A 14859-nucleotide genomic window follows, 5' to 3' on the forward strand; every position below is an offset into this window, starting at 1 on the left:
ATTGGTGTAAAAACGATTATATGAAGCTGGTTTACAAACGCATGTTGACAGGATACCAGAACAATCTACCTGCGTGGCGACATTCAAAGGAAATATTTTTGTCGTGCCACAGAGAGCGACAGAGCGTACGCTCAGCAGGGGTAAAAACAATGGAGCTCATAGACTCAGTGAGCCATGCTTAGCTAATACACGTAATGCACTAATATAAAAGTGTTGGCACAACCTGGATAGTGAGGACTTAAATACAGAGAGCTGCATCGCACGTCATGATGCATGCACGTATTCAGGTACAGACTGATCATATCAGATGCAAACATCTGATATGATCAGATTCCTTTTTCGGTTACTGTTTGAGTACTTTTATGTAAAATTATAATCTGTTGGTGTTGTTGTTGTTGTTGTTGTTGTTGTTGTTGACTGAAATAAAAAAATAAAAAAAAAACAACCCCAAAAACCCACTGAGAATTCATTTAAATTCTGTAAACAGGGACGCCGCTGAAGCCAGAAACACATTAACATTCTTACAGTATACAGAACATGGAAAAATAAAACAATGCTGAGTGATGATTTTGGCACACTTGATGCTGAATACAAATGTGAGCTTCGCGGTCAGCAGCACGGTGCTTTAAGCCCACAGCGTGCAGCTGTTTCCTTGGTCCTGATGTTTTATCACCTGTTATGTGCAAACACTGTGAAGAGCAATAAAAAACAAGGGTTTCAGTATTCTGATGCTCAAGTTTGGCAGATTCAGGAAAACTCTGGTTTTCTTACAATCAACATCTCGAACAAACAAATTCAGGGTATTTAGGAAGAAACAGAAACTGCTAACTCGGTGTTCTGCAGATGCAGTGTGTGTTTAGTGTTGTGCTCAAAGTAACTCTTAAGGGACTGAAGCAGTAAACTCACTTCTCTCTCTCAGGCCTTGTCCAAAGCTGTGTACCAGTCTGATGAGGCCCCAGAATAAAACCACTTTGATCACCAGTGAAATCAAAGCCCCGGTTATAGCAGCTGCCTCCACTGTGTACGTAGTGTCCTGGAACCATTTCTCTGCCACCTGCGATTAAAGCAAAATCATTGTTTCCCCGCAGGCGCCTGTATCTGAGCGCACGGCTCAGCCAAAGAAGGGAACGACAACATGCGGCGTCATCCTCACATCACAGAGGCGCTGTCCTCTGTGATGTGAGCAGCAATCGTGTCAGAAAGTGCTTTTTGGGGGGTTTACTGGAAATACTGAAAAACACTGGAAAGTAACTATTCAAGTGCTACGCTAACTGCATTTATTACTGCACCTACATCACTCCCTGATGAGCAAATGCCCAACTTCACAGCACAAATAAACGGATTTGAAGTCTTGGAATAAAAAAGGTTTATAGCTGTTTCCACTGTGTTGCTGTGCAGGACTCACTGTGAAAGGAAATCTCTGCTTTGAGTGACTTTCGTAGTGACAGAAAGACTGTATAAGATGTCACCTGTTATGCTAGCCATGTTAGCATCCCATTTAATAATACAGTGCACTCAGCTACCCAAGCTTTACATCTACTATCATCCATTGATTGTCATGTCCAGATTTGAACCTTGAGGCTTCAAAAAGGTAGCCAGCAAACTAACAGGTGACATCAGTGGCTCTGCCATCTGATATATACAGTCTATGAAACTACAAGGACTTTTACAGCCCAGCACCAACAAATTTTGGATAGTGTGTAAAATGTAAATTAAAAAACATCCAGTGATTTGCAAATCTCGTAATCCCATAATAGAAAAATCATATTTGATGTTTGAACTGAGAAAATGAAATCATTTTGAATTTGACAGCAGCGACACGTCTTAAAATCGCTGGGACAGAGCCGTGTTTTACTCTACAGCATCCCCTCTTCTTTTAACAACACCTCCACAGTTGTGGGTCTTTTTAGTTGTATTTTTTTATTTCATCGTGTACCAAACTGGGGAACAACCTGGACTGCAGGAAAGTCACTACCGCACCCAGACTCTTCTACTATGCTGAAATATCCAAGGCCTTCCCTGAAAAATCTCTTGCCTTGATGGGAGCATAAGTCCATTTTAAATGAGCTTTGGCGAGGAGAAGATAGTGGCCCTTCTGGATCAAGTTCACATTTGTGGATGTGTTCACAGTTTTCTGTAATTGCTCCTGAGCCCCTGCAGTGATTTCCATGCTAGCATCGCACCTGTTTCTAATGCAGTGCTGCCTGACGGACGAAGATTTAGTCCTTGTCCCTTGCGCACAGAGATTTCTCCAAATTCTTTGAATATTTTGATGATTTTATGTTCCGTAGATGTGAGATGTTCCAAATCTTTACAATTTTACATAGCAGAAAATTATTCTGAAATTGTTTAATAACTTGTAGATACAATTTCTTTGCACATCTTTACTCCTGAGAAACGCTGCCTCGCTAAGAATATCTTTTTATACCCAATCAAGTTACTGACCTGTTGAAAATTAACCTAATTAGTTTCAAAATGTTCCTCCAGCTGTTTCTTTTTAGTGCCACTTACTTTTACAGACTTTTGCTGTCCAGGTCCAAACTTTCCTGTTTTATTGTAAATAAAGTTCATGAGATTTGCAAGTCATTGGATTTGGTTTTTATTTACATTTTCCACATTGTCCCAAAAAACTCATCACTGAGTCACACTGGCACAATTTTCAAATTATAAATTCTCACAGATATGATAAAATGTGTATTGATCCTCAATAGAAAGATAGCCCCCAACAAAGGCACCGGTCGGTCATATTTGAAGTGCGAGTTGTGTGACGTACTTTGGGACAGTCATTCCTAAGCAGGATTATTATTAGGAAGACTCACTTCATAAAGCACACTCACACAAACGGAACAACAAAATGTGTAGTTAAATAAAATATCTGAATAAATGAGGGAAATCTCAGCCTACCGTGTACATCAGATACACAAAGAATGCCACCTGAGGAACGTTCTGCGCCATAAAGATCCAAACCAAAACTTTCTTTTCCTTTAAAACCTAAAAAACAAAAACAAGTGGTTACAATTGGCTGCTCTTCAGCTTGTGACTGTTTAAAGTGCATCTATGTTTCTTGTCCTTTTTGGTTTATTGTCGCTTGTGACTCTCTGGTGTGACCAGAGGATGTATAAAAAGGTCTCACCGCAACAGCGCCCACAGCTGTAGTCAGGATGGCCCAGAACACTCCGACACCCACGATTATGTTGTTGGCACCAGTCGCCGCCAGGCTCGTTGTTAAGATCAGGGCACACAGGCACAACTGAAAAGGTCACACCAACAGCACAACGTCACGAAGCCGCTCATCAGCTCTGTTAAAAACAAACTCACCTCACTGTTGGACGCTGAACACCAAGGAAAAAAAGCATATGACGAGGAGCACGTGCAGGGCGACGTGCAGGGCGACATGCTGCGTGCGTGAAATGCCAAAAATTTCCACTGTAAAAAACAAAAGGAGAACGTGCGTGTACCTGAGCCTGCAGGTCAAAGGTCACCATGGAGAAACACAGGTTTAGCAGGAAATACTGCTCTTGAAGGCACTCCAAGGCTCCGCCCACACGGAACGCCATCATGTTCGGTCTCCGGATGAGCAGCGTGGTGCAAAAGATGTGCACGACGCCCAGGGTGACGATGCACACGAAACGCACCTGCCACACAAACAGATCGCCGCTGTTCACTCAGTTTGTGCTTCAGGTTTGTGCACGGTGAAAAATTAAAGGCAGTTATTACATCAAATTATTCTCTATCATTCATATCAGTCACCCGCCAGTAAAAAAGATGGTTCAGTTTGCAGAAATGTGGCATTATTCAGTAACTCAACACTCAGCTGCATGTAGACTGTCTGTGATATGAACTGCTCTTCCTGGGGCTTTGCATGCTTTTAAACAGAACACTGGTGGAGCTGTAACAGGTTTACCACCTTAGCTTTTATGTATGTTCAGCAAACACCAACACACAGCAATAACCATCAACATGTAGTCTCAACATTCACTCGTTGGATCACTCATTCACACATACAGTCACAGTGACATCAAGTGGTGGAACTGAGAATCATCTAAACGGGAAGTAATCGTTCACGATGCCTGCTGACACCTGTTTTGTTTATTTTGTTTCCTTTCGTGTCTTAACAGCAGCAGCAGGAAGCAACGATGACACTATTCAGAGCTGACGTATACACAGTCGGGTCCAGAAGGATTTTGGATGACGGCACAAATTTGATTTCCTTTTTCTTTTGTACACCATGGCAGTGGATTTTAAATTGTCCAATCAAGCATGTTTGAAGAGCAGACTTTCAGCTTTAATTGAAGGAGTCAAAACTACCTGGAAAATTAAACTGAGCAGATAAAAGCTCTGGGCCCTGTTTCAGGAAGCCGGTTTAGAAAACTCAGAGTGAAAAACGATACTCAGGGTTGAGTAACCCCGAACTGTCCAACTCGGAATATTCGGTTTCAGAAAGGCTGATAACAATTAGTTCAGTCAACGCGGAGTTGCTTTAACCCCGAGTTAAGGGCGCGCACGAGGATACATAAAGCCCTCATTAGTGGAGCACAGATTAAGCGAGTCACCATGGAGACGGAGGGAAAGAAGGCGCGGTCAATGTATCTTACAGCGCTTGAGGCCGAAATTCTGATGGCAGCATATGCCGATAACATGCAAATTTTGCGGAAAAAAAGTAACACAGCCTCAGCTGCAAAAGAAAGGGAGCATGCATGGCAAAACATAGCCGACAGAGTCAATGCGTGAGTGTTAATTTAAACATTGATCGAGGGATTTCCACCCATTTAACACGTTATTTTATTATATTTTATTTTATTTTTTATTTCATACATTTTATTTCGTGATGTGATGTGAGCGCAGGTGCAACCCAACAGGCCCCAAACGTTCCTGGCAGCAAGTAAAAATGAAATATAAAAATATAGTCCAAACAGGTGAGGTGTAATTGTATTATGAGCCATAGTGCTTGGTCTGTTTGTCCGATGTAAATCAATTGCAGTTAGAGGCTACATTAATTTCCCCTCTGTAAGCACTTATTGAAATTATCTGAGCACATTACAAGTACATATTTGCTTACTCTGTATGCTCATATGCGACCCGTTATAGCCAACAGAAAAAAAGCGGAGGCCCGAAAAACAGGTGGGGGTCCTCCACCACCACCACCACCACTCACAGAGGCTGAGTAGTTGGCTTCCACATTTGTGATAATGTTGGCAGCATCACATATGATCTTCACAGTGCAGAGAACACAAATTAGCATCCATTACTATAATGAAGTAATTTGTTAGTTTGAAATGCTACAGGGAACTATGTACCTGTACATTAATGCTGTGGAAAGACTTCCTGTTCACATAGTCTCCTTCATTTACTGAAGGAGCAATGATTGGAATGTGAGTGCCATCTATACAGCCAATCACGCCTGGGAACCGTGAAAATAAATGTAAAATTTAAGTAGTAGTTCAAGTATCACCACATCATGGATTAAGTTTCGTTCATCCTGCTACCTGCAATTTTGTGGAATCCCTCTTTGATAAATCTTGTGGGTCTATGACCGGGGAACACCACAAACGAGTACAGGAGACGTTTCAGTGCAACTGTAACATTCCTGACTGCCCGACAGACGGTAGCCTTGGAAACGTGCTCAGCGTCACCAATATTATACAGAAAGCTCCCGTTTGCAAAAAACCGAAGTGCAATACAAGTAATATGTACAGAACTGAGAGGATGTCCGCGATGTGTCACATGAGCAATATTAGGCCTGAGGATGTTATTCAAATGAATTAGAGATTGTGCTGAAAAACGGTAACGTTCACACAGGAAATCATCAGGAAATGATAAAATGTCCAAACGCGCTCTAATCACTCTCTCCCGGCGGAGAGCTCTGCGGAGAATTTGGGCTTCACGATCTACTGGCTCTTCAAGGAAGGGGCACGCCATGTCTGACACTTCCTACTGTCAGGTTTCTGACAAAGAGGCGGAGAAAGTCAAGGTTAGTTGTAGTAAACCTGCTAGGGGGCAGGTTAGCTTCACGGAGTGTGTCGTCATAGTAACTCACTCAGAATTAATCTAAACTCGCTTTGTGAAACCGAAAACCCAGAGTTTTCGTTAACTTAGGGTTTACTTACTCAGAGTTTGCACTAAACCGGCTTCCTGAAATAGGGCCCAGGAGTTCATTCCAAGTGTTTAACTTGTGTTTGGTGAATTTCCCTGTGGAAATCTCTCAATATGAGGCCTGAAAGCATGTTGATATGACCAAAATCTCATATCCCGATAAAAGACATTTCTCATCCTTAGAACATATATACATATATATCACAAAATAGGGCTTTTTCTGTATATTCTGTGAATCTCTGGCAACCCCACTTGTGTCAAGTGTTTTCAGCTGGGAGTGGTGTACCTGGAGTCGAGTGTTTTGACCGATGCATGAAACTGCTGCGAGGAAAAGCCTGTTCTAACGTTTGAGTCTAAGGTTTATTTAGAGCAGCTGACGGCTATTTTTTGCTTCTCATCCATAAGCTCTCTTCACACTCTTTCTCGTGATTCTTGCGTAGTAGTCGAGGTTTGTCGTGGTTGAGTCTGTGCTGGGGACTGGTTTGCGGCAGAATTTGCATAGTACAGTTTTCTGGTCCGTGTCATACTTTCATAACCAAACCATGTCCGTGCTACAGGGGTAGCCCCTCATTTAGGAATAAGGTCCTCGATTTGTTTTGAACAGTCCTTCTGTTTGGAGCTAACGTATTCTGCCTCATTTTTACTGGCTATACTAGGGCTGTGCGATATGACCAAAATCTCATATCCCGATATAAGAATTCTATCGTCCCGATAACGATATAAATCACAAAAATGTAACATGTTCTGTAAATTCTGTGAATCTCGGGCAGCTCGTCTTGTGGGCAGTGTTTACAGCTGCGCGTCATGTAGCTGGAGTCTAGTGTTTTAACCGATGCATGAAACTATACATTTTTAGACATGAGTTGTAACGGCCGCTGTTTTCTTTGTGAGTATTTATTACACGGCGTGCTGCGGGGAAAAGCCTGTTCTAACGTTTGAGTCTAAGGTTTATATTTTAGCACCTGGCGGCTCTTTTTTACTTCTCATCCGTAAATAATCTGCTCTTTCACGTGATTCAGTTTATTTTGAAAAGTCTCAACAGGATCTTGAGCTTTATTGTAAAAGGTTTATATGGAACATAAACAAGCGGACACGCGATAGTTTTACGTTGTTGCTAACCACAACGCATAAAAACAGGTGCTTGTCCGTCCATCCTTAGTGTGGTTATATAAAATATAAGAGAAAGAGAGAACTTTAAGAAATGAATATAGCCACTACAGTGACCATCAAAACGATGAAAAAATATTGCTGTAAACAAGACGTTTCTGAGGAGAGTCAGGAGAGTTTTCTCCAAGCACGACATCCCGGTGCATTTCAGACCCAGCAACACGCTCAGGCAAAAACTGGTTCACCCGAAAGACAAAACGCCAAAACACAGACTTAACAATGTGGTGTATGCTGTACAGTGCAGCGAGGAATGCCCAGACCTCTACATTGGAGAGACCAAACAGCCACTTCACAAGCGCATGGCACAACACAGAAGAGCCACCTCCACAGGACAAGACTCAGCAGTCCATCTGCATCTTAAGGATAAAGGACACTCTTTCGAGGATGCCAATGTTCACATTTTGGACAGAGAGATAAGATGGTTTGAAAGAGGAGTGAAAGAAGCCATCTATGTCCACTGTGAGCGACCATCTTTGAACAGAGGCGGGGGTTTACGACACCAACTCTCTGCCATCTATAATCCAGTTTTGAGATCCCTTCCCAGACGCCTTAACGCCCACTCACATCCTGGGCCGTCTGACCTCAGGAATTCGCATGATAAGGTGGGGCCAGGTTTCACAATGAACTCACCCGAAACTCTGGCTGATTGGGACCCACACCCAGTTTCACACCTTGGCTCAGGCGATTAGAGGATCATCAGGGGGTCCTTTTGTCCCTCTGTGGGGGGAAACTCCCACTAGGTTTATATCTGGGACTCTCCACCATTTGACCTTAGAACTGAAGAAGCTTCTCGGATGAGAGGTGAAACGTCTTCAAGTAACTTAAAGAAGTCCAGACGCTTTTCTTTGCAAGCTCCTTTGACTACGATGACCTGGATGACTGAGAACCTTCACAGACACATTGCTGTAAACAGATTATTTTGCGACACCACGAAACAAACGATAGCGTAAAATGAAACGATAGACGTTTTTATATCGTCATCCGATATATATCGTTATATCGAACAGCCCTAGGCTATACTGGTATTCTCTGTGCCCTGATGAAAAATATTGCCGTAAACAGTGTATTTTGCAACACCACAAAACAAACAATAACGTATAATTTGACAGATGTTTTCATATCGTCATCCGATATATCTCATCATATCGCACAGGCCTAGTTGATAGGAGCAGAAGGAGGCCATCTTTAGGCTGAAAAATCAAAGGAAGCTTTCAGAAAAACAGCAAAAACGTTTGGTGTGTCCTAATCAACAATCGGGCTAACTCTGAGCAACCACCGAAGACAACTAGAGTGGATGATCGCAAATTTTTCCTTAGAGTTTAAAAATAACTTCATAACCTCAAAGCAAGCCACACGCTCAAGAAGATATCACTGTGAAAAGTGCAAACCACTGGTTACACTCTAGAATAAGAAAGTGAGATTAGACGTTGCAAGAAAACATCTAAAAGACACTTTGGACAGATGAAAATATGATGGGAAGAGAAAAGTGTGGAGAAGGAGAGAAACCACTTATGATCTGAAGCGTACCAAATTACCTGTCAAACATAGTGTGGGCATGTATTTCTGTTTATTGATGACTACTGACACAAGGAGTACGATTAATGGAAAAGTGTACAGGGCTGTGCTCTCTGCTGAGATTCAACCAAATGCTGCAAAACTGCTAAATCAACCCAAGAGTTTCTCAAGGAAAAGAAACGAGACATTATTGAATGAACAAGTCAGTCACCTGATCTCAACCCAGCGTGCTTGGCTGGAACAGCTCTCTCCGAGCACGTTTTCGGTTACTGAAAACAAAACTGAAGGCAAAGAGACTCACAGCAACTAGCAATGGGAGGGAGCTGCAGTGAAGACTGGGAAGAACATCTGCATTTGGTGATGCTCGTGGGTTCAGACTTCAGGAAGTCAAAAGACATAAAACATATATATCTCAAATTATGTTTGTTTGTCCAATCACTGCTGGGCCTCTTAAAATAGAAAACTGTATAAAACTGGCTGTAATTTCTTACAGTTAATTAAATATTTTGTGAAAAGAAAGCTGAATGAAGTCTGCACTTCAATCACAGGCATGTTAACTGTTTGATTTAAAATCCACTGTGGTGGTGTACAGAGCGAAAACTACAACAACTGTCTCATTTTTGCAGCCATCGGTCAGTCACGCAGGACTTATGGAATATCTTGAAGTTTAATATACTTCTGTCGTGCTAAAGATGTTTTACCGTGTTGTTTTTTTTTACATTTTCTCACATTGCTCATATTAACATTAGTATCTTTTCTGGTTTTGTTCTGCAAATCCAAATCAGTCAAAGTTCTATTTGCTTTTTGCACGAGAAATATTCACGATTCCCTCCAAACTCCTCACCAGCAGCTCCTGTTGGCCTTTCGTACCCAGCACGGAGAAGTTGACCACCGACCGAATCATCACTACCAGCACGCTGAGCACGAACGCCACCAGCTCCTGTCGGTTTTCCTGCAGCACGCCGCGGATGATGTAGTAGATGCAGAACACTGCAGGGGCCAGACAACAGGCAGAGCTCACATGCAGGACAAGCACTTTGAATAAAGATGAAGTATTTGTACTGTGTGTGTGCACACCGTTTCTCAATCATATAGCTTAAGGATATAAGTATACGATACAAAGCTTTTAATGAAGCTCTGTGTAAAAAATGTTAATGATCATGAACAAAATCAGTTACTTTGCTACTCTGTTCATCAAACATCTCCTCAGAGGTAACGTTTATTCTGCACTAAGCTCCACAATTTATTTGCTAATCATTGCATTTTGCTTTTATTTCGGTTTTTCACAGCATCCCAGTGTTTGTTGGAAATGACGCTTCGAAAGCGACTTTAACCTCCTAAGACCCAAACTCTTCCACAGCATGTATTTTTAATTTCTCTTTGATATTTGTGCTGATTCGGACCTGATGAAAGTAAAAACAAAGAATTACCTGATGTTTTTTAACCTGATTTTTGTTTCTAAGAAAAATGAGAGCCACATATGAGGATATTCGTTTAAAATTTTGATAGACCAGTAGCAGTATAATGTCCTTGTAAGTGGATATCAGGCCCTTGTAGAGCAAAATTGAGTATTGTGGTCTAAATAACCCAAAATGTGATGTCCACATATGTGGATGAAAGGTCATAGGAGGTTAAGCAAAAGTCACCATTTCCTCAAATCTCTACAGGGCAGGTAGAGAGTGCAGCTCAAGTCATTTTTATGGGAAATGCTTCAGCGAGCTGTAAACCTGAGCTATGAGGAAATAAAGCTAGCTCAGTTGACATAAATCCTCACTGAACACATAAGCCACTGGAACTGGCTCCTTCCACTGAAGTTTTCATCATATGATTGCAACAGAAGAACTTCTGCTTTTTAAAAGGAGGCGGTGGGGGTGATGATGAATGCTGCAAATGTCTTTTTTTTTCTTGCCCTCAACAAACTCACCTATTCCAACTAGCTGGATCAGCGACACAGTGAAGTTGTCCTCATCGGACACGTCCGTGTCCGTGTGCTGCTTGTAGAGGCTGGACACGGTGAGGCCGAGCAGCGCCAGCAGAGACAGTATGGCGAAGCAGAAATAGACCTGCAGCAGGCGCGGCAGCTCCGACCAGCGCTTTATCTGCAACAGCATGGAAAGGACAAAGAATGTGAGACAACCTGTGATAGCCACAACAACAACAAAAAAAATCACAATCAAAGCACGACAGGAATGAAAACATGTGCTTCGCTTCCCGGCACGGCAGCACCAGTATCTCACCGGGCCACATGGTGTCAGGATCAGTTCCTGGTGTCTCGGCCTCAGGTTCGGAGACGGAAGGTCCGAGCCATGTGGCTGGTTGCCCAACAGAGGACTGAGAAAGTAAACAAATTTTACATAACTGCAGAAGATGATATTCATTCAGGTCACTAAACTTAAAAAAAGCACTGCTCACTGATAAAAAGAGAAACTCTAAATAAGCCGGGATCCTTCTTCCTGTTACATGCTGCACATTCAAATACAGAAAACATCCCACAGAGGAGGACAAACATAACAGATATTTATCACAGCAAACATTTGAATGTGTCACTGGTTTCGATAACAACATTAATGATTGCTCGGTGTCACAGTGAAAGCTGTGTCTACTTGTGCATTTCCTCCTACAAAATATCAAAGGTTTTCTTATCAGAGGACCGGATCATAAAATAAATATGTTTGCAGCACCTTACTTCAGCAAATGCTGAGGTCTATAAAAAGGGACCCCAGGAGACGACAAACACACCCCACGTTACATGCGGTGTCCTCCTAAGGTGTGCTCACTGGTAAATTATGATGTGCAGAGAATCCAAAATATCAGAAAATCAGCTGTTCTTACACTGATACACAAAATTGGCGAACATCGAGTTCTTGACAATTGTAGGCGTTCTGCCTGAAAAACTGGTAGCTGATCAGTTTGTCACTTCTTTAAACAGCACTTCTTCAGCTTTGCACCCAGTGCAGTTTGGGTTTTGAACCAATCACTGCAGTGATACAGCAAATTTGGGCTTTTTTTTTTTACATAGAAAAGTTAAGAGCCTAATTACACAAAGGGAGCTTGTGTTTTCAGTCTTTGCAAAGCATTTGATAGTGTTAATCATTTCTTTTTTTTCCCCCTCTGATGTCCTTTGTTGGATTGAATCATGTCTTCTGAACTGCAGTGACAATTCCATTGACCAATAACTGTCATTATAGTTTTCATCAACAGTCTTTTTATTTTGGAGACGAAAACAAGACGATAACTAAATAGAAACTAATGCACGAGGACAAAAACTATGATGAAATGTATTGACACGTTCATCAATGAATAAAAATGAGATGAAAATATTCTGGAGAGATGAGATCCAGTCAGAACTAATTAAGTTGTTAGAAAAGTGGGATGAGTATGAAAGTTCTCCAATCAGAAGTAATCTCTGTGTGTAATAAGGTCAGACACGCACATTCAATCTGCCTCTGGAAAACAGCACTGTTAGCTCCCATGCTCACTGTTTCACATGAAAACACAACAAAATGTCACTGTTTGCGAGGAATAGGAGAGTAGACATATTGACACATTTAGCATTTGATCTCAAGAAAAAAATGACACATTGTAAACTGTGTGGAGCAACAGTCGCTGGTTAAAAATATGAAAAACTTCTCATATAATCAACAATCAAGCTCTTTGTTTACCTGTGGGTGTTCCTCAAGGCTCATTTCTAGATCCTCTTTTTTTCTTTTTGGTATATTAGTGATTTTCAATCTGCTTGTTGCAAACTAGTAGCACGTGAAAATGCTGGTCTACCATGTCTATTTCAAGCTTTGCCTCTCCAAACGGGAAATGGACACAGATGCAGAAGCTGCAGTAAGTTGCACTGAGTTGCCGTACCAGCACTGGGAGACATTTTATTGCAAGCCAACATGAAAATAATGACGGGAAAGAGCTAAAGCAGACATCACTAACACATTTACATGTACATATTATCTGCCTATCGTAATAGTTATTTAATAGCCTAGCCTAATAGTTTCTGGCAATTAAGGACCCTGTTATGAAGTACACTTACACATACCTTCCTTGCTTAGTAACAATGTCTTGGATTTAAATGTATTATCTCCCACTGCAACTTGTGCATGCATGTGCTTTTCACATTTTGAAGAAGAAAATTTGAAATGGACACAGTGGACCGGCGTGTCTATAACATGCTTTGTCGTGATATTGATTGGCTTGTTCTGGAGCTAATACTCTTTGCTGATGATGTTGTTATATATGCATACAGTAATAATGAAACTGAAATGTTCTACCAAACATCCGTGATTTCTTAATTGATATTAATTATTGTATTACTACACGGTCACAGTCTGGCTTTAATACTTTAAAACTATTACAGTCTTTATATAACAGAAGATTGGAAATATTTAATAGAATAGCATTATTGTTATCACTACTGTTTAATTTTACAGAAGCACAGCTTACGTGGCTTTGAAAATCCAAGTATCCAAATTATGTGAAAATTTATAAATAAGACAAATATTCATGTGTTAAACATGTGTTATAAATTTTCACATAATTTGGATCCTCCACCTTTTAGTCATTACCATACTATTAGGGTAAATAGAAAACCAAACTACACAGAATACATACAATATTTTTAAATATCAGTTAAAAAGATGGCCAATCGATAACCAGAATTGCCAGCACTGAGGTGGTTTTATCTTGTTTCTCTTTAATACATCTGTCTAACTTTTCTCCTTTTACATTTCAGTTTACATTCATGCATCCCCAGCAGGGCCTTGAGGTCATGTCATCAGGGCCAACTGGTTGTGCATCATACCAGGCTGAAAACTATACGAGGCAGAGCTTTTGCAGCAGTGGCCCCCAGACTCTGGAAGTCTCTCCCTCTGAGCTTCAGATCTGTAAACTCAAGGGTCGCTTACAAAATGCAGCGAAAAAATTTTTAGATTTGCATTTGGTTTTATCTTGAAAGGTGCTGAAGAAATATTTTATATTTAAGTACTTACATTGTCCCAATTAAAAATATACAGATAAAAATGCAGAAGTCCTTATTGTTACTGCTTATATAGGTTCTTAAACAGTTAATACAAAGACAGATATTTCCCAGCCAGGTGAAATTACTCCATTGGTTGGGAAACTGTCTAGAAACACCATCTTGTAGACAGTTGATCATAACCACGTGACTTACCAAGAATTTCTACAGTTGAGGATTGCAAAACTAGTAATTTACCTGAACATGAATCGTGCCCCTTAGTTGGGGCAACTAAAAAGACTGAATGCAAAATACGTTTTAAGCATTAATGTGTCTTTCCTGTTTTGTTCCTCTGGTCGTTTGTCTTTGTTTTATTTGGCTTGCATAAATATGACTTTATTCATATTTCTACAGAGGTTACAGTCGTCCGTGCCAGGTTCAGTCCTCCACATACAGAAGACTTGTTGAACCATAAAGCCTCTACATTAGCTCAGACTCCATATAAAGCTTGTCAGATGAAGACTCACAGTTATAAATAACAATAAATAACCCGTTTATTGATGTTAATGGGTGTGTCCGGTTATAACGAGATAATAAGGTGTACATGTACCAGCTGTCTGATTACATTTTATCACGACACAAAAGCTCGGTGACTAACAGAGAGAGAAATAAAAAGTAACTTTTACAGTTAAATGCACGAATTAAGCTGCTCACCTTGTCTCGTCCATTTCCTGGCGGACTACAGCGCAGCAGCTTACATTCCCGAAACCTTTTCAGTTCGTCTCCACCTCCAGCCCACACAACTTCAGTTTCACATTTTGCAATGTAAACAACGGGAACAGTAGCCTGGCTAAATTCTTCTTCTACTGCTTCATTTGTTGCAGCGCGAAAGTGCTGCTGCCCCCTCGTGGACCACAAAGAGGCTTGCACAGATTGATATTCACATTTTCATATTTTATGAATTAAATATATATTTTAATAATTTATATACTCTGCTTGTCAAAAGCTTGGACACATCTTCTCATTAAATGCTTTTTCTTTATTTTTACATTGCAGATTCTTATTGAAGGCATCAAAACTATGAATGAACATATTTAGAATTATGTAGTAAACAAAAAAGTGCAAAATAA

General features: G+C 40.9%; 1 protein-coding gene across 1 annotated transcript; it reads right to left on the minus strand.

Moving 5' to 3' along the window:
• Positions 1 to 455: 455 nt before the first annotated feature.
• On the minus strand, positions 456 to 14583 carry LOC308407718 (uncharacterized protein). The gene is made up of 9 exons (XM_080899551.1): positions 14444 to 14583; positions 11013 to 11106; positions 10700 to 10874; positions 9620 to 9765; positions 3459 to 3635; positions 3134 to 3250; positions 2905 to 2991; positions 907 to 1054; positions 456 to 689 (listed from the first exon to the last, which is right to left on the minus strand). The coding sequence occupies exons 1-9, from the start codon at positions 14455 to 14457 to the stop codon at positions 670 to 672; spliced, it is 978 nt and encodes a 325-aa protein (XP_080755677.1). The 5' UTR covers positions 14458 to 14583; the 3' UTR covers positions 456 to 669.
• Positions 14584 to 14859: the final 276 nt, after the last annotated feature.

The sequence above is a fragment of the Rhamphochromis sp. 'chilingali' genome (assembly GCF_963969265.1).
Source record: "Rhamphochromis sp. 'chilingali' genome assembly, chromosome: 12".
In the NCBI taxonomy this organism is placed as follows: Eukaryota; Metazoa; Chordata; class Actinopteri; order Cichliformes; family Cichlidae; genus Rhamphochromis; species Rhamphochromis sp. 'chilingali'.